General features: G+C 38.5%; 1 protein-coding gene and 1 long non-coding RNA gene across 3 annotated transcripts in view; one reads left to right on the forward strand and one right to left on the reverse strand.

The window, feature by feature from the left end:
* Positions 1-227: 227 nt before the first annotated feature.
* LOC148124018 (uncharacterized) overlaps positions 228-26,914 on the reverse strand; it is a 36,805-nt gene continuing 10,118 nt past the window's right edge. Inside the window, exons 2-3 of the long non-coding RNA XR_015740163.1 lie at positions 17,772-17,878; positions 228-308 (exon numbers count right to left, since the gene is read on the reverse strand). This is a non-coding gene — a long non-coding RNA (uncharacterized LOC148124018). The remainder of the gene's footprint in view (positions 309-17,771; positions 17,879-26,914) is intronic.
* BFSP2 (beaded filament structural protein 2) lies at positions 13,180-26,577 on the forward strand. 2 transcript variants are annotated; one of them, XM_026720392.2, is made up of 7 exons: positions 13,182-14,218; positions 15,490-15,572; positions 15,751-15,907; positions 16,871-17,032; positions 18,492-18,623; positions 23,341-23,558; positions 25,168-26,577. In XM_026720392.2, the coding sequence occupies exons 1-7, from the start codon at positions 13,646-13,648 to the stop codon at positions 25,169-25,171; spliced, it is 1,329 nt and encodes a 442-aa protein (XP_026576177.2). In that variant the 5' UTR covers positions 13,182-13,645; the 3' UTR covers positions 25,172-26,577. The 2 variants fall into 2 exon arrangements, with proteins under 2 accessions (XP_087772851.1, XP_026576177.2); XM_087916725.1 differs by lacking the exon at positions 25,168-26,577 and having other exon boundaries at positions 13,180-14,218; positions 23,341-23,678.

Consider the following 26,914-nt stretch of genomic DNA (forward strand, 5'->3'; position numbering starts at 1 on the left):
TGTCTATGATGTACCAGAAGACCCGAATCCTCCACCCACCCTTGATGTAAACATGGAGCTTGATTCCCAACAACCGCCTTTAGATTGTCCAACCCTCTGAAGAAGCCGCGATACCTCAGAAGGCCTACGACCTCAGGCAGCATAGGAAGCTTACCTCACCCACAGTGAAATGCTTCAGAGAGGATTGGGAAAGGCAGTATCACCATCATGCAGACTCATGGACAAAGCTGTTCAAGATTTGCAACACCCCCAAAAGCAAGTTGCCCCTTGAGACCATCTTCCTGATGCAGAAGGAGTTAGAGGAGCACCTCAAACAATGGAGAGACAGTGAAAGTAAACTCAAGTACATTCAGTCGAACCTGGAAGACCCACATTTCCAAGAACACATTCAGTGCTTCAAGGAGGTGAACAAAGAATGCGAAGACAGCATTCAGAAAGGCAGAAACTCCTTCCAGGCCATGGTCCTTGTTGCATTACAGAAGGAACAAACACCGAGGGAGAAGTCCACATCTGACATAGCTCCTTGATCACAAGCAGCTTTTTCCCACTACTCAAAGAAAGTCTCCTCCCTCCATCCCAAGTCGGGTAGATCGCAGGCAGGTTCTAGTGTCTTGTGCCAATTCTCTGCTGCTGGCTCCCACCAGCCTTCCAGAACATCCTCCCGTCGTAGTGGCACATCTCAGGCCTCCAAAGCAGCAAGTTACGCCAAATGGGCTGCAGAAGCTGAAGTAGACGCTGCAGTAGCAGACGCAGAGCTATGTGCCACAGAGGAGGTGACACGGCAGAAGGCGGCAATAGTGGCTCATCAAGCAGAAATAGCCAAAGCCCAGGCCAAACAACAGGCAGAAATGGCCAAATTGGAGTTGGCCACTCCTCCCTCCAATTCAACCTTGAAGACTTGGGAGAAGAGAGCCCAGATACATGGCTCATGTAGATGAGCAGCACTCGCTTCGCAACAAGCAGATGCAACCACCTCAATTGGCTAGCAGTCTCCCACAAACAGAGAAACACAGGGTTGAATCTCAACCACAGACTCTACACGTTAGTTACGCTACTGATGTACGACCTAAAATACAAGATTCACTTCCCTCCAACAGTAAACCTTCCCCAACTGATGTTAGAGATTTTCTTCCCAGCACCAGCAACCCTACTGCAATATCTCACACCCTTCTGGCTGAGCAATGTAGCCCACCAGTGCTCACACCAACTTCTCAACAAGTTGACCTGCAACCAATCACAACTGCCACACTCAATCCACAGGCAGCAGCATTCCTGCCACAACCTCAATACCAATCCGGCTCCCAAGCACCACAAGGTAGCCGTGCCCAACAAACACAGCAGCGTGACATTCGACCATCGTCCCCAGTATGGGAGGATGACATCCTCCATAAGTACTGGGAAGAAGACTACAACCTGTCATTGATTTACGAAGCCATCCTACGAGAACTCAGGGAGAGAACCCTCTACATCAATACCTCCCCCCACCTCAGCAAATGCTGAAGATTACTGGAGAAACTTGGCTGTGCAGAGTGGAAAGCTAAATTTGCATGCCAATGGAGTTCACAGATTCTCTGACAAGCCAGGTGGCGAATATCTAGTTTGGAAGAAACTTTTCCTGTACCCCATTCAGGCGGCTCGCCTGAACCCTGATGTGATAATTGAACACTTGATAGCATGGCTAGGGCCACAGTCTTCTGACATACTGAGGGCACTGTTGATATCCCACTTCGATGACCCAGCCACTGTCCTATGGTTATCATGGAAAAGGCTTGACAAACTGTATGGCGCTCCCGAGGATGTAGAAGCAACGCTCCTAAATAGCCTCAACAATTTCCCTAAAATTCCTATCGACAAGCCCCGCCGAATCATAGACCTCACTAATATACTTGTCCAGCTGAGAACGGCACAACAGGATTCCAACTTACCAACACTCTCCTGTCTCGATGATGTCGACACACAGAACAAAATTGTTTGGAAACTCCTGCAGGTACTAATTTAAAAGTGGCTCCAGTTGACTGACACCTTCATGGCCATGGTGCTTTGTATCCTTCACACTTCTTGAAGAATTTGTCTCCCACCAAGCTACAGTGTGCAACACATACCGAGCCCGTGGACTCAGAGCTGTTAGTCCTCCTAATACCAGAAGATACAAAACCAACCATATATTGCCCTCAGGCCCTATACATACTACCAGAGAAAGACCCTTCATGGTTGTCCATGATACTGAGATTGACTCCTCCCCCACACACAGTTGGGGAGAGACTTCATCCCATCCACCCCAAGTTAGATTTCCCACTACAAGAAGAAATCAGTTTTGTCCTATGCACAACACTCGCCACTCGCTGAACAGCTGCACTGGGTTTGCAGCAAAATCACTGTCCCAACAAAAAGAATTGCTAAGAGAGTACCAATACTGCTACAAGTGTTGCGAATCCAAGCATTCACATGAATACTGCACAACCAAAGTGCAATGTCACATCTGCAAAAGTGACCAACACCCAACCATGCTGCATCCAGACGCCGAGCCACCACGGCAGATATTTCATAACCCTCCTTCAGACAAGGAGCCTCAACATAACACAGAAGCAGGCAGGGCTCCTTGATTGACAAATCGCAACCAAAACCACGCATGAGTGTAAACTGCACAACACTGTGCGCCGACTCACCATGCCCTCATTGTGTCTTCCCATCTGTTTAGCCAAAGTGTACCCCGAAGGACGTCCTGAAGACACCGTGAAAATTTAGGTACAGATAGACACTCAAAGCACCTGTACCCTGGCCAGATCTGCATTCTTCGACCTCTTTGAGGTGCAACAGGCCAAACTTCCCTTCACTGTATCAACATGCCACGGACCAAGAAGCACGGCAGGGAGGAGAGCTACTGGACTTTGTATAGAGTCATTAGATGGAAGTACCCAATTCCCACTACCGCCCGTTTTTGAATGCGAAGGCATACCGAACGACCGCAGTCAGATGGCAACACCTGAGATCATAAGTAGCATGCCTCACCTACAGCACCTTGCTCATCACTTTCCCACTCTAGATCCCAAGGCTGATATCTTACTCTTGCTGGGAAATAATGCCCCATGCACCTTTCTCCTCTCCGAGTCAGTCGGCGGTCCTGTAGACGGCCCAGTGGCCATCAAATCTCCACTAGGATGGGGGATCGTAGGAATTGTCAGTGATGCCCAGATACAGGCTCCAACCCTGGCAAATACCTCAGCACCATCCATTCCACCCACCTTCCGACGCCCTTTAGCACCACTGAAAACAAGAATGAAGTTCCAGCCTCAAAGTCCACTGCCAATCAGTACGCGTTCGCTAGAACACCCTAAACGGCTGCCAACAACCACCAGACGTCCATTAAGACACTCTACACAGGTATATGCCTCTGCAACGCCCTTTCCAACAGCTTCCCGATGCCCTTTGACACCGTGGAAGCAAGAGTACTGTTCCAACCTTAGAAGGCCCCCAGACGCGACCTCCAAACTTTCACCTTTGCCACCAAGTACCTGTCCACCCTAAAAGGCCACCAGAAGTGACCACCAGACTTTCACCTTTGCCAACAAGAGTACCTGTACACTCTAAAAGGCTGCCAGAGGTGACCAGGAGACTTGCACCAAGAGACCGAACTTGAAGATTGAACCTCAAGCTTTGCCTGCTTTGCTTTGTTTGATGCTTTATTAATGTTTGCTGTTTTTTTCTTAGTTATATAGTTAATTGTTTATCTTAGTTATATTGTTATATTCTATTCAGTTAATATTACTGTTTACTGCTTATCTTAGTTTATAGTTAATTTTTTTTCTCTTCTTTTAATAGTGGAATTTACAATTCCAGGTGGGGAGTGTGCTGTCCCAGCCAGTCTATGGGAGTTGGATAGTTACTTAGGAATTATGAGTTGTCCCCTTAAGGGAATGCATTATGGTAAATGTAGTTAAAGGTATCCTGGGAAATGTAGTTCATCTCACGTGGCTACATCTGTAATCCTGATTGGTCACTGACTTGACCCTTGATGGGCTAAGGGAGTTTTCCTCATTCTTTGTCTGAACTCTCTACCTCATGGCATCTTCCTTCTATCGCTACAAGATGGGTTAAGGAGATAACCATCTTTCACGTACAAGGCAGATATACAAAGGATTGGTCATTAAAGAAGAACTTCATCATAAATGTGAGTTATGAAGATACCTGATGTACCAATAAATGAACTTTGTTATGGAAGCTTTATTGAGTTATCTATCTGCATCTGCACAGCTATAAATCTAGCACTGTGCAAGAGACAGAACACGAAGAGATTCCCATAGATGAAAATGAAATTAAAAAATTACAATGTGCAGAAATGTTAAGAGATAGAAATTAGGTGGAGAATGATCATTGCTATGTATGAATTAAATACAGAAGGTTGATCATTATAAATATGTTATGAATTAAATACAGAAGGTTGATAATTATAAATATGTTGATATAATTAACAAAATTAGAAATAAGTCAATACGAAGAAAATTAAATAATTTTTCTGTTACACTGCTGTACTTATTGATATTTGTTTCTGCTTTGCTTTTTCATTTATGAAATATTTTATAATACTTTATAAATATAATAGAATTACAGAGGTAAGGTAAAGTAAGGATATATTGTTGTAGAATAGATTGGTGATGATGAAATGAACATTATAACGTAGATTAAGTAAAAATGGTGATTTGCTCACATCAAATGATGTAATATTAGTCTAGTAAGTAATTAATAATAGTAATAATATAAATATATATAGTGGATTTATGATGTAAGGATTAATGCAAATTGGAAGGGAAAGACTGCAGAGATTGTGCACAAGTGATTTGTACAAACCAACACAATATGTAACTGAAGATGGTTTATGTTTATGTTTGTTTTGTTTATGTTAAAAAACAACAACTTTTATTTAAAAATAATCCATTTATATATGCATGCAACTTCTTGTTACATTGATGTTGCTATATATTGATTTAAGCGGAAATATACAATGTATAACATCAATGTAACAAGAAATTGCCTGTCTCCCTTTTGGTAAATTGCTTTTCTTTATTTATGTCTTTATATATATATATTACTATCTGTTTTTGTTTATATTAATCATAAAAACAAAGCAGATACTAACGAAATAAATAAACACATAAATAAAAATTATTTTACTATTCATCTTGATGTTTCTTTAAGCAAAGAAGAAACATCAAGATGAATAGTAAAATAATTTTTATTTATGTGTTTATTTTTCTTTAGTATCTGTTTTGTTTTTATTATTAATAAAAACAAAAACAGATAGTAACAAAGTATATAAATACATAAATAAAGAAAAGCAACTTTTAAAAAAAGGAGGCAGGCAAGTTGGCTAGCCAACTATGCTGGGGTCCTCCTCAGTATTCTAGCTTGCTGCAGCGAGGATGGCCGGTGCAGGAGTTGGCTCTCGACCAGGCTGGTGGCGGCAGGAGGAGGTAGGGGACCGGCCCAGCAGGACTTTCTGCTTTGCCTCCTCACTACCAATTGGTGGTAGGAAGGTAAGGCAGCAATCCTTGGGCCGTGGCGGGTGAGGGAAGGTGGTGTGCTGGCACTGGCGGCCTAGCCAAGATGGCAGTGACACCAGGCCTGGGAGTTGGCTGGCGGTGGCGCAAGAGGAGGTAGGGGACCGGGCCACCAGGAGCTGCTGCTTTGCCTACTCACTACCAATCGGTGGTGGAAATGCAAGGCAGCAACAATGGAGGGCTGTGGGTGAGGGAAGATGCGGGTGGGCAAGGCAGGAAGCGTCAGCAAGGGCGGTGGGCATCCCAGGGGTAAGCAATTGACCAGGACTGGCAGCAGTAGGTAGATGACTGGGTTGGAGATTATATTTATGCATCCGCATCTTTGGAGGCCGCCGGGATAGGCAGGGCGGGTAAGGACGTCTTCTTTAAGGTAAGGCAGGCAGGTCAGTCTTGGGGGGCAGGCCAGGCAAGACATGCCTGGGAGGCAGACCAGCCGGGCGAGGACGGTTAGCAGTGGTTGCGACTGGGGCTGTGGCTTGCCCTCACTCACTCAGTAGGGTGGCAGAAGGCAGGCAGCAATGGCTGGCTGGCTCAGAGGCTGGCTGGCTTGGAGGCTGCTGCTGCTGCTACTGTTGCTGCTGCTGCTGGTGTGAGCGATGGCACAGAGTGGTAAAATTTTTGTAGTTAGCGCACATGTGCTATAAGCAGGGGCAGGGCGAGGTGGGTGGGCGAGAATGAGGAAGGAATTTTTGCACATGTGCAGTAAAAAAACTGGGTCTTTTTTAAAAACCGGGTTTTTTTACTTTGGAGCAGCAGGTAGGGGTGGGGGCTGGGGCAGCGAAGGGAGAGGCGGGTGGGGAGAATGAGGAAGGGATTTTCATGCGTGCACAGTAAAAGTTTTTTAAAAAAAATCCGGGTTTTTTTTATATTGGAGCGGCGGATAGGGGTGGGGGCCAGGGCAGTGAAGGGAGGGGCAAGGGGGGAGACTGAGGAAGGGATATTCGTGCATGTGCAGTAATAAAAATCAGTTTTTGGCCCATAGGACTGGCGGAGTGGGGAGGGGCCAAATGGGTCGGTTTTACCAGTTCTTAGAACTACCGGTGATGTTAACAACTGGTTCTATAGAACCGATGCAAACTGGTAGAAACCTACCCCTGGGTAATAGTAAGTTTTCTTGAAAGATTACTCTCAATATTAACCGTTCTCAATATTTCCGCATTGACCAGCAATCATGTCTTCCATTGTGTCATTGAACTTTTCACAAAGCTTCTGATGTTTCTACTGACTCCTGGTATTTCTAGGCATTTGATTATCCAGTCATGTGGGGGGAGTCAAACTAACAATCCATGCTACATCCAAGTTGGTCTTCTCTTACAATTTTCCAGAACCATCGTGTCAAGTAGGAGTTGATCTTTTGTTCTTCTGCTGTTAGGGCCATTTCCTTTCTACTCAGGAAGAAAGAACCTTTTTTCAACTATGCTGTTGGACTGCATCAGCTACCATACTGTTAGTAAGCAGGTAATTGGCCTGTAGTTGCCTGATGCTGCCCTTTTTGCAGAATCTTTCATTATCAAATAGGTTTTGCAAGATGTTAGCCACTCTTCAATTTTTACCTCCTTGCAGTATGTTGTTAAACTGTTTAGCAACAAGTGAAGACCACTCAAATGTTTCAACTAAAAACCATGCACTTCATTTTCACTTTCTATTGATCAATTCTTGACCTTCCTTGGTCTTTTCTCCACCATTTCTGATATTATTACAAATTGTTTAATTTCAGTTTTATTCTTATCCACTTCCTTTAGCCAAGCTGCATTCTTGTATTTCTTTGGGGTGTCCCATAACTCTGCCCAGAATTGCATTGTTTCTTCTTTGTCAGGTATTGACTTATTTATTGCAGTCTCTCCATTCATGGATTGGTAGGAACATTTCTAACTAGGATGAAACTGGAGTATCTGTTTATAGTTTGCAATTTGCACCTCATATCTGCCTGTAGCTGTTATTTATTGTTTTAGTATCCATGTTTTCCTGAAAACAAGACCCACTTATTTTCTTTTGACTTCCGAAATAAGCCCTAGGGCTTATTTTTGAGACATGTCTTGATTTTTTCCTTCAGGGCAGCTCATACTCCAGAGAAGCCAAAAATGGTTCTTCAGCTCTGGCCTTTGCTACCACAACAGGCATTGCTGGCACTTGCTGAGCATGTTCGAGGCCAGTGAGCAAGTGCAGTTGGAGCCACAGCTGCATCTTCTTCCTGTTTTAGCTTTGCCCTTAGTCAGAGCAGGGCGGTTTGTGGCAAAATGGTGGGTGGATTTGCTTGAGAGATATTCCTAAAGCCCCAACAGGAGGAGAGGGTCACTTGGGTAGCAGGCTGAGAAAGTGGGGTTAATATGCAAAATGTGGGTACAGGTCAAGCTTGGCATTTCATTTTCCTGCCTTTTGTGAGCTTTTGGCTGTACACAAGGAAAGCAGACGCAGCAGAGATCCTGGCTTGTTTCTCTCCCCCAAACTGTCAGAAATGGATCTCTGTGAGGTTTGTTGTGCATATAATATTAATATTATTTACAACAACAATAACAACAATAACAACCATCAATTTCCAGTGACTTTGGAAGGTTCCCAAATAAAAAAGGGGGAAACAAATAATAATAAAAATAGTAAAAAATAAGGAACAAAATATGGCAAAAACCAAGCAGCATTCCCATTCTTCAGAAAAGGCTACACTTATCCTAGCTAAAAATCTGAGCGAAAAGTCAAATCTTCAAGGCCCTACAAACATCAGCAGGGTGTGATTACCCAAATTTCAGAGCATGGATCATTTCAGAGGTCAGGTGCTGCCATAGAGAAGGCATATTTCCAGGGTTCCAACATATATATTTTTTAATTGAAGGGTGCCAAGTGGAATTGAGTTGGTCAGGCAAATACTATGGAGAATAGATGATCTACCAAATAACCAGACCTTATGGCATTTAGAGGGCTACAGATTCTACATCCTTTTAAAAGCAATTCCCAGTACCTAGTGTACATTCATTTATTTATACTTTGATCCACCATTTGTGTTTCAAAATTTTTGAAAGTGTGTTGAAATTGTTCTGAATGGTTTTATGGTCTTATTAATATGGTTCATCGACACAGCCATATTCTGGCACATATTCATTAGATATTATGCTTAGTCCTGGACTAAAAATATTTCTGTGAGGTGAGTCATCACTAAATTAATATGAAACCAGAATGCATTACAGTGGACACTACAATTTCACAATCCATCTTGATTCCATCTTCTATTATGGGTCTCTATTTACTTACTTCTAATCATGTTATGAATATTCCTTGCAAGTTTTTTTCATTGTACTATATTCATTGTCTTTATCTCATTTCTGGCCTATGATGTACTTTTCCCATTAAGCAGTAACTCATATATATAATTGAAATTATATATATGATTTTCTCCTTACACCTCCATTTCCGACAAACATTCAAAACACCCTTATGCATTTTGATAATATTTATATGGTATTAAATACTACCAGTTCATCATTTTATAGAAATTCTCTTTAAGATTTTAATTCAATGTGAATTTCAAGCCTTCCGTCAACATATTTTCCCATTGTTCTAACATTTTATTATAATCAAAATTTCCTGCCCATTGAATGATACAGTGTTTGACATGCTCCCTTTTTAGGTCCAATGTAACATTTTATAAACCTTAGCTATAAGATGTTCATCATTAGTACACAGTATATTTCAATTTCACTTTTAGCAACTTCAAAACCATATTTTTTTATCCATAGCAAACCTTTATTTTCTATTATACAATATATATGAGTATATATTTATACAGTATAAATGTGAGTACACCCCCTCACATTTTGTATATATTTAAGTATATCATTTCATGTGACAACACTGAAGAAATGTCACTTGGCTAAAATGTATAAAGTAGAGAATATACTGCTTGTATAACAGTGTAAATATGCTCTCCCTTCAAAATAATGCAATACACAGCCATTAATGTCTAAACTACTGCCAACAAAAGTGAGTACACCCCTAAGTGATAATGTCCAGTGGAGCCTCATTTTCCGTCCCTAGTGTCATGTGATTTGTTAGTGTTACAAGTTCTCAAGTGTGAATGGTGAAACTTCCGGTTTGAGCTTCTTCAGCAACAGACCGAAACCTTGTCTTTGTGAGGCTTCGATCCGTGCTCGCCGCTGGAGCGCCCCGAGCCAGCTGGTTTCGGGGCTAAGCCACCCCATAGAGGTGGTGAAGAGGGGGGAGACTGCCAGCACGGTTGAGGAAAGCCGCATCTCTCCTCCCCAGCTGGCCATTACTCCCTTTCCCGAAGGCGGTTGCAGTGGTGGTCAGAAATGGCCACCACAAAGAAGAACTCAACCAGAAAAGAATGTGCAGGAGGAAAATAAGAAGAGAAAGTTTTGGTTGACCGGGTCAAACAGCAAAACCAACGAATAAGAATTGAAACTGTTAAAAAACAATAACATTGTTCCCTAAGAAGATTTTTAAGCTGCAAAGGAGAGAGAAAAGGGAAAAGATTTGGTTTTCTCCTTTTCCTATACTGACAGCTAAGAGACTTAAGCAAGAAATTGGAAAAAAATCCACTTTGACATCAATAGGCATTTAATGCTGAAAATAAAAAAAAATAAAAGGGATAATAAAGATTTCTGGATAATTAAAAGCTTTTGAAAACAGGAAAGGAGAGAAAAAGAATAAAAGGGAAGGATCTGGAAGAGAGGAGACTGCCTGGAATTAAAAAAGAATTTACAGCAAAATATCAACAAGACTTCCAAAAGATACATTCCAACTGAAATATTGCAACAAAAACCCCAGGAAGAGAAAGTCAAAAAAGAAATAAGAAGATATAACTTGGGACTATCTGGATTACTTGATGATTTCTGGATTCTTGGTTATTGTTTTGAATGACTAAAATCAATTGGGTGGCTGTTTGAAACTGTTTAAAATGGCTCCACTTTTAGAAGAACTGAAAATGGAACTTAAAAGGGACAAAGAAGATGCACAAGAAGGGAGAGGTTCTTTTGGCTTCGTATTTGTTTTTAGAAATGGAGATTTGGAATTATAAGAAACAAGAAATGCCTGCAGAACAAGATTGCGACAAAGAAGAAGCCACCTTTAATGAACAAGTAATCTTAGATGGGGGGGGGGAAGGAAAGCGGGGAAAGAGAATGGAAAGTTTAAGATTGGGAAAAACAACTCCCCCCAAAATAGAGTGAAAAATAAGTATAAAATCAGAAAGCAACAGAAGAACGAAATGCAGAAGAGAGAATTAGAACTAGAGAGACAAGGGGGTAAAAGGGGGAGGGAGAAGATGAGAGGGAAGAAAGAAAGGAAAAGAAGTTATAAAAGACAGAAGCAAAATATAGAGAAACCGGGCCTATTTAGAGATAATGGGTGAAAACTTAATGGAAAAAGGGATTCTGCAAAGGTACATAAGATAGTATGGTTATATTAGTAGCAGAAATAATTTTAGAAAATATGAAACAATGTATGATTAAAATGTCTGATAAAATAGCTATCGTAATTCAGTGGAATGCTTGTCAATAAATAAATGTAACAAAAGGTATATTTAATGATTTATAAAACGTGAAGAGAAATAAGGGAAAATTAATTATGGAGATTATATGTGTTTTTAAGGAAGTATGATATTTAATTGAACAGAAGTGTTAAAGATGTTAAAGGTTTTAATGATTATTAATGATAGAACTGAACTGGAATGGAATGAGGGTTTATAATTACATATATTTACAATCTTTCTTTTTTTTAAAAAAAAGAATATAGTGTGTATTATAAGAATGTACCAAGCAGAATTTGATTGGAAGTTATGTATTATGTATTATATTGAAGGTCATAAACTTAAGGTATATATTGAAGTTTAAATAATAGTTGAATGGATGTAATTAAAAGATATAAAGGTGTCATACTCCAATTAGTAACTACAGGAGAAAAATTGTTTAATGAGAAAAGATAATATGAAATTGAAACAGAACAGACAAAAGTATAAATATAATGATTTGAATTGAGATGAGATAATCAAAATAAAATTGAGAAAATTAAAAGAGGGGAAAAACTATATAGAAAATGTAAAATAGTGTAAGATATGGAATAGAATATAAAAAGGAGCATGAAATTGAGTTTTGTATCTGTATAAAGAAGTTCAACCCGGGACCTTGCTATTTTAAAAAAAGATGTTTTACGTGTATTTTGTATGTGTGAAAACCCAAATAAAACTTTATTTTAAAAAAAAGTGTGAATGGAGAGCAGGTGTGTTAAATTTGCTCTCACTCATACTGGTCACTGGAAGTTAACATGGCACTTCATGGCAATGAACTCTCTGAGGATCTGAAAAGATGAATTGTTGCCCTACAATTCATTGCCAAGACCCTGAAACTGAGCTGCAGCACGCTGGCCAAGACTATACAGCAGTTTAACAGGACACGTTCCACTCAGAACAAGCCTCGCTATGGTCGACCAAAGAAGTTGAGAGCCCATGTTCAGCGTCATATCCAGAGTAGGCTTTGGGAAATAGACGTATGGGTGCTGCCAGCATTGCTGTAGTGGTTGGAGGGGTCAGCTTGTCAGTGCTCAGACCATACACTGCATGCTGCACCAAAGTGGTCTGTAGGGTTGTCATCCCAGAAGGAAGCCTCTTCTAAACATGATGCACAAGAAAGCCCACAAACGGTTTGCTGCAGGCAAGCAGACTAAGGCATAGATCTCTGGAACTATGTCCTGTGGTCTGATGAGACCAAGATATACTTATTTGGTTCAGATGGTGTCAAGCATGTGTGGTGGCAACCAAGTGAGGAGTTCAAAGAGAAGTGTGTCTTGCCAACAGTCAAGCATGGTGGTGAGAATGTCATGGTCTGGGGCTGCATGAATGCTGCTGGCACTGGGGAGCTACAGTTCATTGAGGGAACCATGAATGCCAACATGTACTGTGACATGCTGAAGCAGAGCATGATCCCCTCCCTTTGGAGACTGGGCCAGAGGGCAGTATTCCAACATGATAATGACCCCAAACACACATCCAAAACAACCACTGCCTTGCTACAGAAGCTGTGTGTAAAGGTGATGGACTGGCCAAGCATGTTTCCAGACCTAAACCCAATTTAGTATCTGTGGGGCATCTGAAATGGCAGTTGGAGGTGTGCAAGGTCTCTAACATCCACCAGCTCTGTGATGTCATCATGGAGGAGTGGAAGAGGACTCCAGTGGCAATCTATAAAGTTCTGGTAAACTCTATGCCCAAGAGGGTTAAGGCAGCTGGAAAATAATGGTGGCCACACAAAATATTGACATTTTGGGTTCCATTTGGACATTATCACTTAGGGGTGTATTCACTTTTGTTGCTAGATGTTTATTAATGGCTGTGTGTTGCATTATTTTGAGGGGACAGCACATTTACACTGTTATACAAGTATATACTCATTACTTTACTTTATAGCTAAGAGTCATTTCTTCAGTGTTGTCAAATGCAAAGATATGCTTAAATATTTACAAAATGCGAGGGGGTGTACTCCTGTGATATACTGTAGATAGGAAACCAGTGATATGTTCGACTTTCTATTCTTCTTTTAAGAATAGGTTCACTTTGAACAAAGAATATTTCATTATAAATCCACCCATTACGGTTTCCTGTGATTTCTTTCTTAAAAAAGGCTTCTTGGGGTAACACCCAAAGAGGTATTTTAGATAAAGAATTTTCTTTGTATTTATTCCAAACTATAAATATGGTTCTTAAAATCCACATTCATTTCAACTGTATCATATCAGATAGGCATAGCAATTCATAGCAGTTTCAAGGCCACTGTTGTTAGCCTTCACAGTACCAAACAGTTCCTGGCAACCTATCAGATAATTACACAACACAACTGGGAACAGCACATTAACACTGAAAACCTGACTCTAGCAAAACTATTTACACTGGCTGAAATCAAGTGAGCCAAATATTTAAATGCACAGAGGATTCCCATCCCCCACCCCCATCTATAATGGTCCTCTACTTCATTGTCTTTGCTGCATGGTGCTCTTGTAGCAGATTTCTCATGAAATAGATTGCTGACCAAGTGAAATGTCCAAACAATTGTTCTAACAAATATGCCTGAGATAGGTAGCCCCAAACAATGAGAAATGTTCCAGAAGTTTATGAGAGAGCACTTTGCAGATTTCTATATGTGCAACATCAGAAAGTCAGGGGAAGGAGAGTGAATTCATTTAGTGCAAACCTCCTGAAGTACAGCATGTCCTTACCCAGAAGCAGGACATCCTTTGCGGAACATGAACCCTCAACTTCTATTGAGGAAAGGTCAGTGCCCATAAGCCAAAGATTTAGTATTAGCAGAGGAGGAAGCCTCTTAAGACCATCTGCTGCTTACATAGGTATTGTACCTATGGAAAGTGTCAGCAGTCTGGGCACACGGATATCCCGCAGAGCTCTGGGGATAAGCAGTGTCTTCTTACAAGGTCTTCATAGTTCTTGTACAACCATACCGCTATTCCAAGGTTTGGAAAAAGAACGAAGCCTATCTTATGAGAATATGAACAGATGCTTGGTGGATTATATTGAAAAGGTGAAAACTTTGGAGCAAATCAACCAGGAACTTGAAGGACATATCCGTGCTTACCTGAACAAGAAATCTTCCAGTGACAGTAAATGGGGATCTCTAAGGGAGAGCTGGACAACCATTTATCATCAAGTAAGTATGAAACTTTATGGCAAGAATAAAAAAAAAATGAAGCATTTGTCAACCAAAGCCAATTTCACCTAGATTTTGATGAGGCTACTTAAGATGAAGCTCAAATGACAGTTTCTCCTACCTGATATAATTCAGTCTTCATAAAAGTAAATTCTATTGTTTATATTGTTTTGTAATATTCAAATTAAGTTTGAGCATTTTCATAGGGGATCTATAAGTTTTTATTCCTTTATTTAATGTATCACCTGATTCTCTACAATTCTGAGTAGTTCACAAGAAAATATGAAAGAAGAATGAAAAGTTGTTTCTTGTTTCTCTTTGAAGTAGTTGAGTAGAATTAAACAATTAAGAGAAATACTGCCAGAACTATTCAGGTTTATGCACTTATATAACCGTTTTACCAGCATGATTCGATATGTAATGAATAAAGTGAGATTTTCATTATATTCCCTCCTTGTCACATTTTAAATTTACAATTTTGTTTAGGGAATAGAGACATTTCTCTATCTCTAACACACTAATCAGTGAAACTTAATATCATCCAAAGCATAAGTGCTAACAGCATAGGGAAGCCTCATTTGCAAGTCTCCCACAACTGCTTTCAAAACTAATTTCCAGCTTTTGGAAACATAATCGTACAAGTGTGGGAGTTATTGGCTATCCACTCATTTACCAATGATAAACATGTCCAAAAAAAGCTAATAGTGCATATGAAATAACCACACATTTCAAACATACAGACAAATGTAACATATTTCAGAAGATCAAAAAATAAACGGAAGGAGTGGGTGGGCTCTGATAGATAAGATCTCAAACAACATGCTTGTTATAAAAGAACCAAACTCCTATGAGAGATATTTGAGTTTTTTTTCTTTTTTTTACATTTTGGGATCTACAGTCATCGCTGGGGAATAATCACATACAATAACAGAGGAATGCCATTTCATCGAAAATACAGTGTACAGGAAACATGCTATTAATATATTTGGCATATAAAAGCTGTTTTAAACCATTCTAATAGTAATAGTGCCATGCGGCAAATTATTGTTTCTCAATGGTTCACTCTGAAGATTCATCCATTTTTCCACTCTATACTGCTGTCAGGAGAACATTAAATCATGTCCATGCAAACACCACTTAAGTAAGAATTTATTCTAGCATAGAGTTCCATCCGTATACAATTTTGGATATATATATATATATATATATATATATGTATGTATGTATGTATGTATGTATGTATGTATGTTTACATTTGACTCTTTGAATAGGTAGGAGATGCAGTTCTGGAAAATGCCCGCCTCATGTTGCAAACAGAAAGTATTCAAGCATGTGCTGAAGATGTTAAAGACAGGTAACATTAAATTTAAAAGTAAAAATAAATATGCATTTCAATATTTAAAAAACAAAGGAATTGTACTGGAAATAAGTTGAGGAAACTGGAACTATGAGTTCAATAACTAGTAGTTCTTCATGCCAGAAGTCTAAACTTTATGATACTGTATTTTGACATATTCTCATTTATATTGCAGGTATGAAAATGAGCAACCATTTCGAAAAGTAGTGGAAGATGAAATTAACTCGCTCTATAAAGTAATTGACCATGCTAATTTGACTAAAGTAGACCTGGAGAGTCAGATAGAAAACATGAAGAAAGAACTAGCTTTATTGTCAAAGAATCATGAAGAGGTAAATCAATTCTGAGAAACAAAAAAAAGATATGTATTCTACTTCTATCTAAACAAAAGATAGAAAAGAACTTTATATCTGATAAGAGTATTTTGATACCAGAATTTTAATAAATGCTTATTTTAATCAATAAGCATTTTATCATTTTGTAATACTGTAATATAATAAACACTGATGAAAGTCTAATTAACATTAGAACCAATAACTGAAAAACACTTTATAAGTAGACATTATGAAACCTCTCTTTTGTGTTCATGTTTGAAATTTATGGGTTCTCCTTAGTAATTATATTAAGTGTTGTAAACTGAGACAAACAGACATGTATTCAAGGCTGTTCCGTTTTTTCACAGAACATTATGGAAAATAAACAATGGCTATTAGCAGTACAGCATATGTTCACTATCAGTTGTATAGCCTTCCCAATCATGGTTCTAAATACCAGTGGCTGTGGAATCCAAACATTTTGGAGTTCTAGGAGAGATCTGGCTATCCATTATGGGAATAGTGGTAGATTAGATGGGCTTTCAATCTGTACCAAAAGGGCTTTTTATGTTCTTACGTAATATGTACTGGATTTAAATAAAAACTTGCAAAGCAATATATTACAAGCAAGTACTGTGATAACTGTTTTATTAGACTGACAAGTTAAAATTATTTTGCAAGCCATCCATTCATTTTAAGACACCTTTGAACATGGCTTGTTCTGGAGAGAAATATATTCATAGTCACCACTTAAAGCCACAATTAGATTTTAATGTTTCTATTAAATTCTAGCAGATACTATGAAATACAGCTCTCTTTCAACTCTTTACTGTAGAGGCAAATGCACTGTATAGTGGCAAAGTTGCATCAAATAATAACTGCTCTGGCTTTTATTACAATATGTGCTTCAGGATTTTTTATAATGAATATTTTATATATTTAGATGAATTGGTCATCTATTTGTAACAACTTTATTTTCAGGATATCAAAATGCTTTACAAACAGCTTGCTTTATCATCAGTGGAAGAATCAGAAACCCCCATTGGAATTAGCTTGGATGACATTTTGAAGAAAATCCAGATTCAATGGGAGAAAAATATTGAACAAAACCATGCTGAGACTGGTATCTTGCTCCATGCTAAGGTAAGCATGGAACAAGCTAAGATAAGATATAAGAATTAAATGCAAATTCTTTTAGGCCAATTAAACATAATCAAACAACATACAATATAAGTTTTTGAATTATGCAGAATTCTTCAGCAAAATTATAAATAAAAGCAAGAATTCAGTAGGAAATAGTAAAACACCACACCCACAGGATTTGCATTTGATCCAGCGTATGTGTAGAAGAGAACAAAAAGTCATGCAATGCATATTAAAAAACAAGCCTTCAAGCACATGGTTTCAGCCACCATTTTGACTTTTACAATAATCCTCATTGTGGATGTCCCTAACTTGATAGGTAACTGAAAAAGTTCTAGACATTCCAATTACACTCTTTGGATGCTCTTTGATAGTTTAAAATTGCAACTAGGATTATCTATAGCTCTGTTAGGATGAAGAATTCTAGCAATTGCTGCTCCTCTATTTTATCAAGATTTAGCTTCAAATTGTCAAATGGAACAAAAACTAGTGTTAAGTGAAAGAATGGAAACTCCCAAAACAAATGTGAATTGGTGATCCCCTCCACCCCCTAAAATCAAAAACATTTATCAGGCTAAATCCGAAAGTCAAGAGTATGGGAAGCTTTTTGTTTCTCTAGAGTTGCTCATCAGTAGAATGATTATGTGCTACTATTTTGATTTTTAGCAACCACATAGTTTTTTCTCCACAACACTCTATGCCTAACTTGTTCTTTCAAGTCTCTCAATGGTGCACTTACTCAGGGTAACTGAATCTATCCATCTTGCTGTTGGTCGACTTCATCCCTCTCCTTCACCCTTTTCCAACGTTAGAGCCTTCTCCAGAGAATTGGGTCTTTGCATGGGTCTAAAATAGGATAGATGACAAAAATTTGGCTAAGTTTTGTTGAAGGAAATTAAGAAATTTAGGCAATTTCAGTTTACTGGGTTAGTTCCTGCCTACAATAGTCATACTTACAGTATAACTTTATGGGTCAAATCACTTGAGTGTCATCAGTTTTACTGGGATTGAAGTGAGACTAGTATAATTTAGATCTAACCAAGTTGTGTGCTTCTGCGTTTTAATGTAATGCTATTCATTATTAAGACTGTCCAATGCTTCTGATTTGATTAGGAAGAGATGTTTCAAAATACATGGAAATGCATTTTGACAAATGTAGTCTTTATCTGTGACTCATTAGAATAGCCACAATCCTGAAAACAAGATAGAGCCACTGAAATGAATTATGTGTTTACACACTCAGCACTTCTTCCTAGCAACATGAAGCACTACTTATTAGCAAAAACTTTTATTTCCATTTTCTTCTGATAATGTTTCTATTTAAGAATTATATTTATGTTAACAATTAAAAAGCTGGATCCAAAACTCAATAATTTCCCTTTCATTTTTCTCTAATATACCTATGTGGAAGAGACTGGAAAATAAAACAATATTTTTCTGTTTATCATTATTATGTCAGCAATCCACAGAAACAGTGCCTGCTATGCAAACACAAGAGGCAGAGTTGGCTGAATCCCTAAGGGCAGAATTTCATGAAACAGCTTGCAAAATTCAAAGCCTTCAAGTAGAGACTGAATCACTGAAAACACTGGTGAGTAAGGGATCAAGAGTTTCTTGATACAGTTTTCAAAATAGCTGCTCACATGGATGCTGTGGCTAACCGCTCCTTCTTTCAGTGTATGGTGTACATGATTCTGTGTGTGTTTTGGATCCTTTCTTTGATTGAATCCTGTGGGGCAAGGAGCATCTATAGTTGGCAAGCCTTGTTACAAATTGGACTGAAATGTGAAAAGGTTATTACGGACGATTTTATACATTCTCATAACATACCAAAGGAGGCAGCTAGGCCCCTGGGGGAGCCATGGATCCCTGTAGGAAGGAGGAAGAGGTGGAGAAAGAAGAACGGGAAGTGGAAGAGAGGATGCTGTGCTGGGGTTTTCTTTAGGCTGGGTAAATTTCCATGAAGCCTTCAATTCCAAGTATATTTCTTACCAATGCAAGATCTCTAACAAAATGGATGAATTTAAGGCTACAGATTGCAAAGACTGAATTAATCAAGAGCTGCTGTGTTTTGCTAATCACAGAAACTTGGCTTCATTCATTCATTCCAGATGCAGCTGTTGAGCTGGAAGGCTACATAGCTCACCGGCAGGACAAGAGTAGAGATTCTGGCAAGATCAAAGGGGGAGGTTTAAGCCTTTATGTGAACAAAAGCTGGTGTATTAATACAAAGACTGTAGACAGCCACCACTCCATGGATCTGGAGTATATGACTCTTAAATGTAGACCCATATATCTTCCACGGAAATTCAGCGTGGTTTTGATTACTGCAGTCTATGTCCCACCTGATGCCAATACTACCATAGCTTTGGGATTCTTGTATAATATTATTAGTAATCAGCAGAATAAGTGTCCTGATGCTGTGCATATCATAGCGGGGGACTTTAATTAAGCTGATTTAAGAGCAGTGCTCCCTAGATTCTATCAGCATGTTAAGCGTGCTACTAGAGGAGCAAACATATTGGACAAAGTATCAAACATGGCTATAAGGTTATACAATTACCACATTTGGGACAATCAGACCATATGTCACTGCTTTTAGCACCAGTGTACATCCCTCTTAGGAGACGGGCTCTGCCTATAATAAAGACAGTGAAATCTTGGGCAGAACATGCTTCCCAACGAGTTCAGGATTGTTTTGAGAACACAAATTGGGACATCTTTTACCACCCTGACCTAGGAGAGCACACTGCAACTGTTCTGTGCTATATCAGACACTCCACAGATACTATCACTGTGGATAAACTTACTAGGATCTATCCCAATCAGAAACCCTGGATGACCAAGGAAGTCCAGTGCCTCTTGCATGACAGGACTAAGGCCTTAGGTCCGGTGATGGGGCAAGATACAGTGTTGCCAGAGTTAATGTGAAGAAAGGTATTTGGAAGGTCAAGACTGATTATAAGAAGATTGAGGATAATTTTTATAGCAATAATATCAGGCAGGTGTGGCAAGGGATTCAACACATTACAAACCATCAACCAATCAATGTCATCCCTGCTGAGGGGGATGCTTCAATGGCAGAGGAATTGAATCATTTCTTTGCTCACTTTGAAGTGGAGACATCAGAAACAGATAAAATACAACTACCAGCCAAGTGTAGCCCCCACCTCATTGTGGAGGATCAGGAGGTGAGGAGCATTCTGAGGGCTGTGGACCCTAGAAAGGCTGCCGGTCCTGATAGTATCTCTGGCCGAGTACTTAAAGACTGTGCTGATCAGTTGGCACATCATTTCTGGTCTTCCGCATACATTTGATAAACACCAGTTTGCATACAGAAAAAATAGATCTACAGAGGACGCTATAGCCATCACTCTTCACACTGCTCTGACTTATCTAAAACAGAGGGGGGGCTATGTGAGGATGCTTTTTGTGGATGTTAGTTCTGCATTTAACACAATTCTTCCACATAGACTAGTGTCTAAACTTCTGGACCTTCTGGCTTTCTGAAACTTCTGGCTTTCTAATTCAATCTGCCTTTGGATTATGGATTTCCTGTCTGGCCGCTCACAGAGGGTCAGATTAAGTAATCATACCTTTTCAGCCCTTATTCTTAACACTGGTAGACCACAGGGTTGCATGTTAGTCCCTTACTCTATACTCTTTATGTGCATGGCTGCATTCCCACTCACGCTAGTAATACTTTTGCTGAATTTGCAGATGATACAACAGTGGTGGGACTTATCTTGGGGGGATGAGTCTGCCTACCGAGATGAGGTGGACCGGTTGCTTTCGTGTTGTGGAGACAATAACTTGGTCCTCAACATCAATAAGACCAAGGAGCTTATAGTGGATTATAGAAGGAACAGATCAGACATCCAGCCCTTGTTTATCAATGGAGATCAAGTGGAGAAAGTGGCCAGATTTAAGTTTCTGAGTGTTACCCTAAAAGAGGACCTGACCTGGGGTGCCCACATTGCAGCCCTGGTCAAAAGGGCCCAGCAGAGATTATACTACCTGAGACTTTCAGAAAACAACAACTGAAACAAACAAAACTGTTGGCGACCACTGCACCATAGAGAGCATTTTAACATACTGCACCTCTGTATGGTTTGCCAATTGCACAGTGGCAGATAGGAAAGCACTCCAGAGGGTTACTGTCATTGCCCAGAAGATCATTGGTTGCCCTCTCCCCTCTTTGGAAGAGCTTATAGCTCTCGCTACCTTAAGAAAGTTCAAAACATTCTCAAAAATCCATCTCATCCTGGGAACCCTTTTTTTGAACTATTACTGTTCTGTAGCCAGTAAAGAGACTCGCAGACTGGAGTTGACTTCAGCTCTTTAATAATAAACAGTAACTTCAACTGCAGTCGAACTGCAGCAGCCCTTTTTATAGCGGCTGCTCCACGGCTCGCAACCAATGACATTTAGTTAAACTTCCCACCGCTATAGGCAGCCAATTAGATACTAACGTTACTAACCAATTGTATTGTTGCTTCTGTTAACCAATAGTAACATCGCCCTAGAAGTCTCTATTTAAATACACTACAATTACCATCTGGCAGACGGTATAGAACAATAAAAACAAGGACAAATAGGCTGAAAAACAGGGCAGTAGCTCTTTTGAATTCTGCTGTATAGTGCAGTGTTGGTGTGGTGTCGAGGGTTTCCGGTTCAATGTGTGAAGGATGAAGAATGTGTGTTTGTGTTTATTTTCATGGTCATGGTCATGATGTACACTGAAGATGGTGTTTGTTTCGTTGTACAAGGTGCAATGACAATAAAGTAAACTAAACTAAACTAAACTAAACTCTTTCTGAAAAAATCACTGACCTGGTTCACATATTACATTATGTGAAAATGTGTTTGGCTTTGACTTGGAATGTTAGTGAACCTATATGCTCTATTTATAAACCATGGCTTCTATCTTAATACTATTAAAAACAGTATTTATTCAACAAATATAATTCACTAAAGCCTAGATTAATGCAATATGTTGATTCAGCCATTTGTCCTTTGAACTCAAATTCTTTCAAATTATCCGTAGTACCATCTTTCTACGATGAAAAGTCACTTTTCAGTAATAAGCTGTAAAACAGTATATATTAGGAGTTAGATCAAAATAAAAATGATTTTGTTCTTCTCCCAAGCAGCCAGTTTAGGAAAAGAATACACAGATCTTATTAAAAGTCTAAACTGATCTCTTCCAGAGGGCTTTTCAAATTAAATGAAAAATAGCAGGTACCCCTTGACTTAAGATATAAAGGTTGTTATGTTAAGGCTGTTATGTTAAAAGGCTATATTTTAGACACCACCATTTTCCATTCCATTATTAAAATGCTTGATTGTCTCTTTTGGTCATATGTATTGCAGTAGAGCAGCCATTTTATGAACAGGATCCCATCACCCCTAGAATGACCATTTTCTTTTGAGTTCACATGTTCTTAAAATATCAAATGGCCCCCAAAGCTTGGGGGCTTTTAGACTAGTGCATTCTTAATAAAAAGCTGACCAGCTCTAAACTGTTTACTATCAAACAACACTTTCCATGAGTTTTTATAAATCATAAACTGGAACCCACTTTCTGATAATACAGTAATTATCGCTATCATTACTAAATTATCCACTTTTAACTTGAATTTTGGAAGGCACTGTGATAATAAGGAAATAAAACTGATGTTAATGAGAAAAATTGGCACTGTTTAAATGCTTTTGATTAGTATTTATTTTGATGGCCAAATAATCTTTTTGACTGGAATTCTTTAGACTGTGCATAGAGGATATTTTGTAGGAATAATTTTTTAATATCTTTTTCTTCTAGAAATTAATACCCTGTTTCTCCAACACTACAGCCTCCCCCAATAGGAAGTCCCAGCATGTTTTATAGGCATGAAATGAAATTAAGCCCCTCCCCCCAAATTAAGGCCTATATTAAAACATGCGAAATGTGGGGGAATCGTGGGGGGGCTTGCCATTAGGAAGTACTTTTGTTGCACACCCAGATATGGTGCTGCCTGCATTGACCCCGATACGAAGTGCCCCACCAATGCCGAGGTCAACATCCAAGCTGTCACTGCCCACCTGCCTGAAGATGCAAGTGGGGGGGAATTAAGTCACCCTGAAAAGACAGCCTATCCATTTTTTCGGGGCTCAAAAAAAAATAAGACTCGGCCTTATTATATGAGAAACATGGTATGTATCTGAGGAGGATTCTGTATTTGAAAACTAGTATGTATGGATTTAATAATAATAAAGACAGAAATTCAAGATTTAATGCCGAACACTCCATGGATATTTTGTCTTTACAGAAAAGAGGCTTAGAAAACTCTCTTTATGATGTCAAGCATTGGCATGATATAGAGCTTCAGAATTTAGGCTCTATCATTGGCAAACTGGAAGCAGAAGTAAGAGAAATCCAAGGAGAAACTGAGCAGCAGCAAAGAAATCATGAAACTCTACTGTCCATTAAAACACAACTTGAGTCAGACATTGCTGTGTATCACTGCCTTCTAGAGAAGGAAAGCAGGTATTCTTTTTCATGAGTAAGAATTGTGTGTTGAATTTACATAGCAGCAAGTCTGGGCCAAAGGAGAGTGGAAAATCAGAGTAAGCTGATTCAGACAAAAAAAAAAGCAGAATATTCCTAGTTGTGTGGGTTATATTCATAGAAAATGATAGAATTCCTGGTTTGCCCAACACGTTCCTTCTATCAGCACCTGTACTACGGGAGGGATGAGAACATCCTTCAGAAGTTCCTTCAAAATTAAGTCACTCCCTACAGCAGATGGGATCTTAAGATAAGCGTTTTTTCTGCACTTTATTGAAGAAGGAAAACTGGAATGTGACAGAAGTTCTCAGCAGCGAAATTCAGATGCCATCTTTTGTAGGCCATATCCCCTTGTTAAGGTTTTTGAGTTTCCACCGAGATCATTATGTGTAGCCTATGCCATTTTGATTCTTTGCTCCAAGAATTGGATTTCTGCATAAGAAATTCCAAGCAGTTTAATAATAATTAAGAACCTATCCCAAATATTACTTACCAAATAGGAATGCAGTTATGCACACACTTTATTCATATATTTGCTTTCTCCAGCTTGATGCCTCTCTAGATTATAAACATTGTCAGCTAATGGTTCAGTTTGTTCAAAGTCAAGCCTACAGTACAATACTACTTTCTTTGATCAGAGCAAAAAATAGCAGGAACTGTCAAACTATCAAACTACAATGCCAGTCAATCCTAATTAGTGTTTCCAATAACTTTAGAAAGCACCAGATATATAGTATATATTACTGAACATGTAATTGTGCTTCTCTGTGTACTTTTATCACGAAAACCATATCTTTTACTTATCTGGCGTTTTTAAGGTGGCATTTAAAACCAAAATTAGGAAATTATAATAATTTTAATAATTAGTAGCATATTGCATTTGCAATTACCGGACCTACTCTGTAAATAAAAAGCATCGTCCAATTTACTTACTTCATTTATATTCTAACGTTTATTCAGCCCTTAAAACTATGATAAAAGTATTCTTAATTCTTTAGATTAGGTGACAATCTATTTAAGGCATAGTTCTTACTAAATCATTTATATGAGTGTAAGGACACATGGGTCCTAAGGGACTCAATTATCTCAGGTGGATTTTCAAAATTAGTTTCTATTGAATAAATACCTTCTGAGATAGCCACATCTGGTAAATTTCCACCAGTCCTGCATAAGATGTGAAATTTCAAGAGAGAAATCTTTCTCATAGAAAATGTATGAGATTTAAGAGAATTCTTCAAAGCATTTGCCTATGAATTTTTGTTTCAAATCTATCTATCGTTTATCTATCTATCATCTATCTATCTATCATCTATCTATCTATCTATCTATCTATCTATCTATCTATCTATCTATCTATCTATCTATCTATCTATCTATCTATCTTCACATCCATGTCATTGAACAATAATGGTACCCCATACCTGAGAAGTTTGCTAATTATTTATACAAATCTGTACATATACAAAATGTATCTGTATTGTAATTTTCTTATTTTGTTGCTAACATTAATAATTTGGTTTTGTTAATGTTAACAATTTGTTCTGTTTTAGGAAATAATAACATGGTATTTTTTGCATTTAACTTTCAGCTGATCTCTTTCTTGTCAGAAGACCAGTATTACCATTCAAAGAAAAGTATCTTATTGGCAAGTGTTCATGTAAAACATGACAAAGTTCGTTTGATTTACCAATCTAAGTATTATATTAAATGTCCTAAATTACTGCTTTGCATAAAAATATAATTGAATAAAATTAGGTTCAAATACCGCTGTCCAATTTTTTTAAAAATACTAAGCAACTAAAATAATTCTACAATTTTAGATATGTAACTTGGAAGTTGTACTCCAGTGATCACAGTGGGATTTATTTGTTTTAATTAAAGGAACAACTGAGGAATCAGACTGGCAGAACAGTATCTAAAATTGTATTTTTGTAGAACAAGCTTTATGCACTATGCACTAGAAATTTTTAAGCTAACCTTTGTCTAATTGTTATTTATTGCACTGTCCAAGAATGTGGATGTTTTCTAGGCTACCTTTTCCATTTAATCTTGTACAATGATCTCAACAGAGCCCTAAATTAGCAAGTGAGCATTTTATACCATCAACTTAGCCAAAAAAGACAACTTTTTTAAAAATTAAAAACTGTTTGAGGGGGCATATTGAACCATACTGTACTGAAAATGGTTTTATCTCTTTCCCCATTGCAGTTTTCTAATTTAAATTTCATACATATCCACAATAATTATTTTGATTAGTAATAGGGATGCAGTGCATCCTAAAGATTTTCTTCTGTGGAGCAAGTAGTAATTTTGCAAAAGAGTATTCAGATTATTTCCCCTTTCCTGATCCCAATCTAATTCAGTATTCTTCCCTCTCCAGAGAAGCCGTGAAGTTTCAAAAGTGGTATTCCCCAAGAAGAATCCTCTGGAGAATTCCAGAATGTTCCACTTAAAGAAAAGTATATTTTGCACAACTCTTTAAAAATAGAGCATATTAGAAATGTATTTCATCTCAATTCATTTGACCTAAGAATTCCCTACACTAAGGCAACATTTTAAAAATGTTGACTAAGATCTAGGAAAGTGTGTGAAATATGATCTTCCAGGTATCAGGAACTTCAAATCCGAACTCAAATGAAACTCAGTGCCCATAATATTCACAATAGATTCTGTTTCTTTTTTGGAGTGGGAGATCCATTTCTGATCAATCTGACATGAAGTCCTTTTATTATTCTAAGCAAAGAGATCTGTAATGTTATAAAACTAAATAAGTCCATTTACAGATAGAGTTTTGTAGTTCAACTCCTTATTTCCCTCATTTTTCTTTTGTGACTGTGATGGTCAAAAGAATAATAAAATAATATATTGACTTTTATAATGATAAATTTTTAACAAATACTATACATTTCATGGTTTAGCACACGGATCTTACTTCAAATACATGCTGCAATTTCCATTCATAATATTACTTCAGCTAATAAAGAAGCTTTTAAATGAACATGTTGAAAGAAATATCCTTCTGGGTTCAGTTCCAAGTGGGGAAAAGGACACTGGAAACATGGAGGCTATTTGGAAAGTGTTTCATGGTGGACAGCAGGACCACATGCCTTGGAGATCAAAAAGTGAAAAAGGATGATCATATACTTCAAGGTGAGAAGGAAAGGTCAAAAAGGGAAGATCAAGATGCTGAGAAACCCTTATATAACCCGTTGGGGCCCACCTTAGTGTTTCCTGTTCCTGTGTAAGAAATATATCCCATTGGCTGTCAGACTCCCAGGGGTGGGGGGTCTTAGCTAACTTTGTAGGCTTTATCTGGACCACATGGCTTCACCTGA

Source organism: Pseudonaja textilis, chromosome Z (assembly GCF_049901715.1).
Source record: "Pseudonaja textilis isolate UNSWEBS1 chromosome Z, rPseTex1.2, whole genome shotgun sequence".
NCBI lineage: Eukaryota > Metazoa > Chordata > Lepidosauria > Squamata > Elapidae > Pseudonaja > Pseudonaja textilis.

Coding starts and splice junctions, on each gene's coding strand:
- BFSP2 (XM_087916725.1), top strand. CDS start 13,646: ATGAGAAATGTTCCAGAAGTTTATGAGAGAGCACTTTGCAGATTTCTA. Junction 14,219..15,489: donor GGACAACCATTTATCATCAA/GTAAGTATGAAA, acceptor CTCTTTGAATAG/GTAGGAGATGCAGTTCTGGA. Junction 15,573..15,750: donor GCTGAAGATGTTAAAGACAG/GTAACATTAAAT, acceptor TTTATATTGCAG/GTATGAAAATGAGCAACCAT.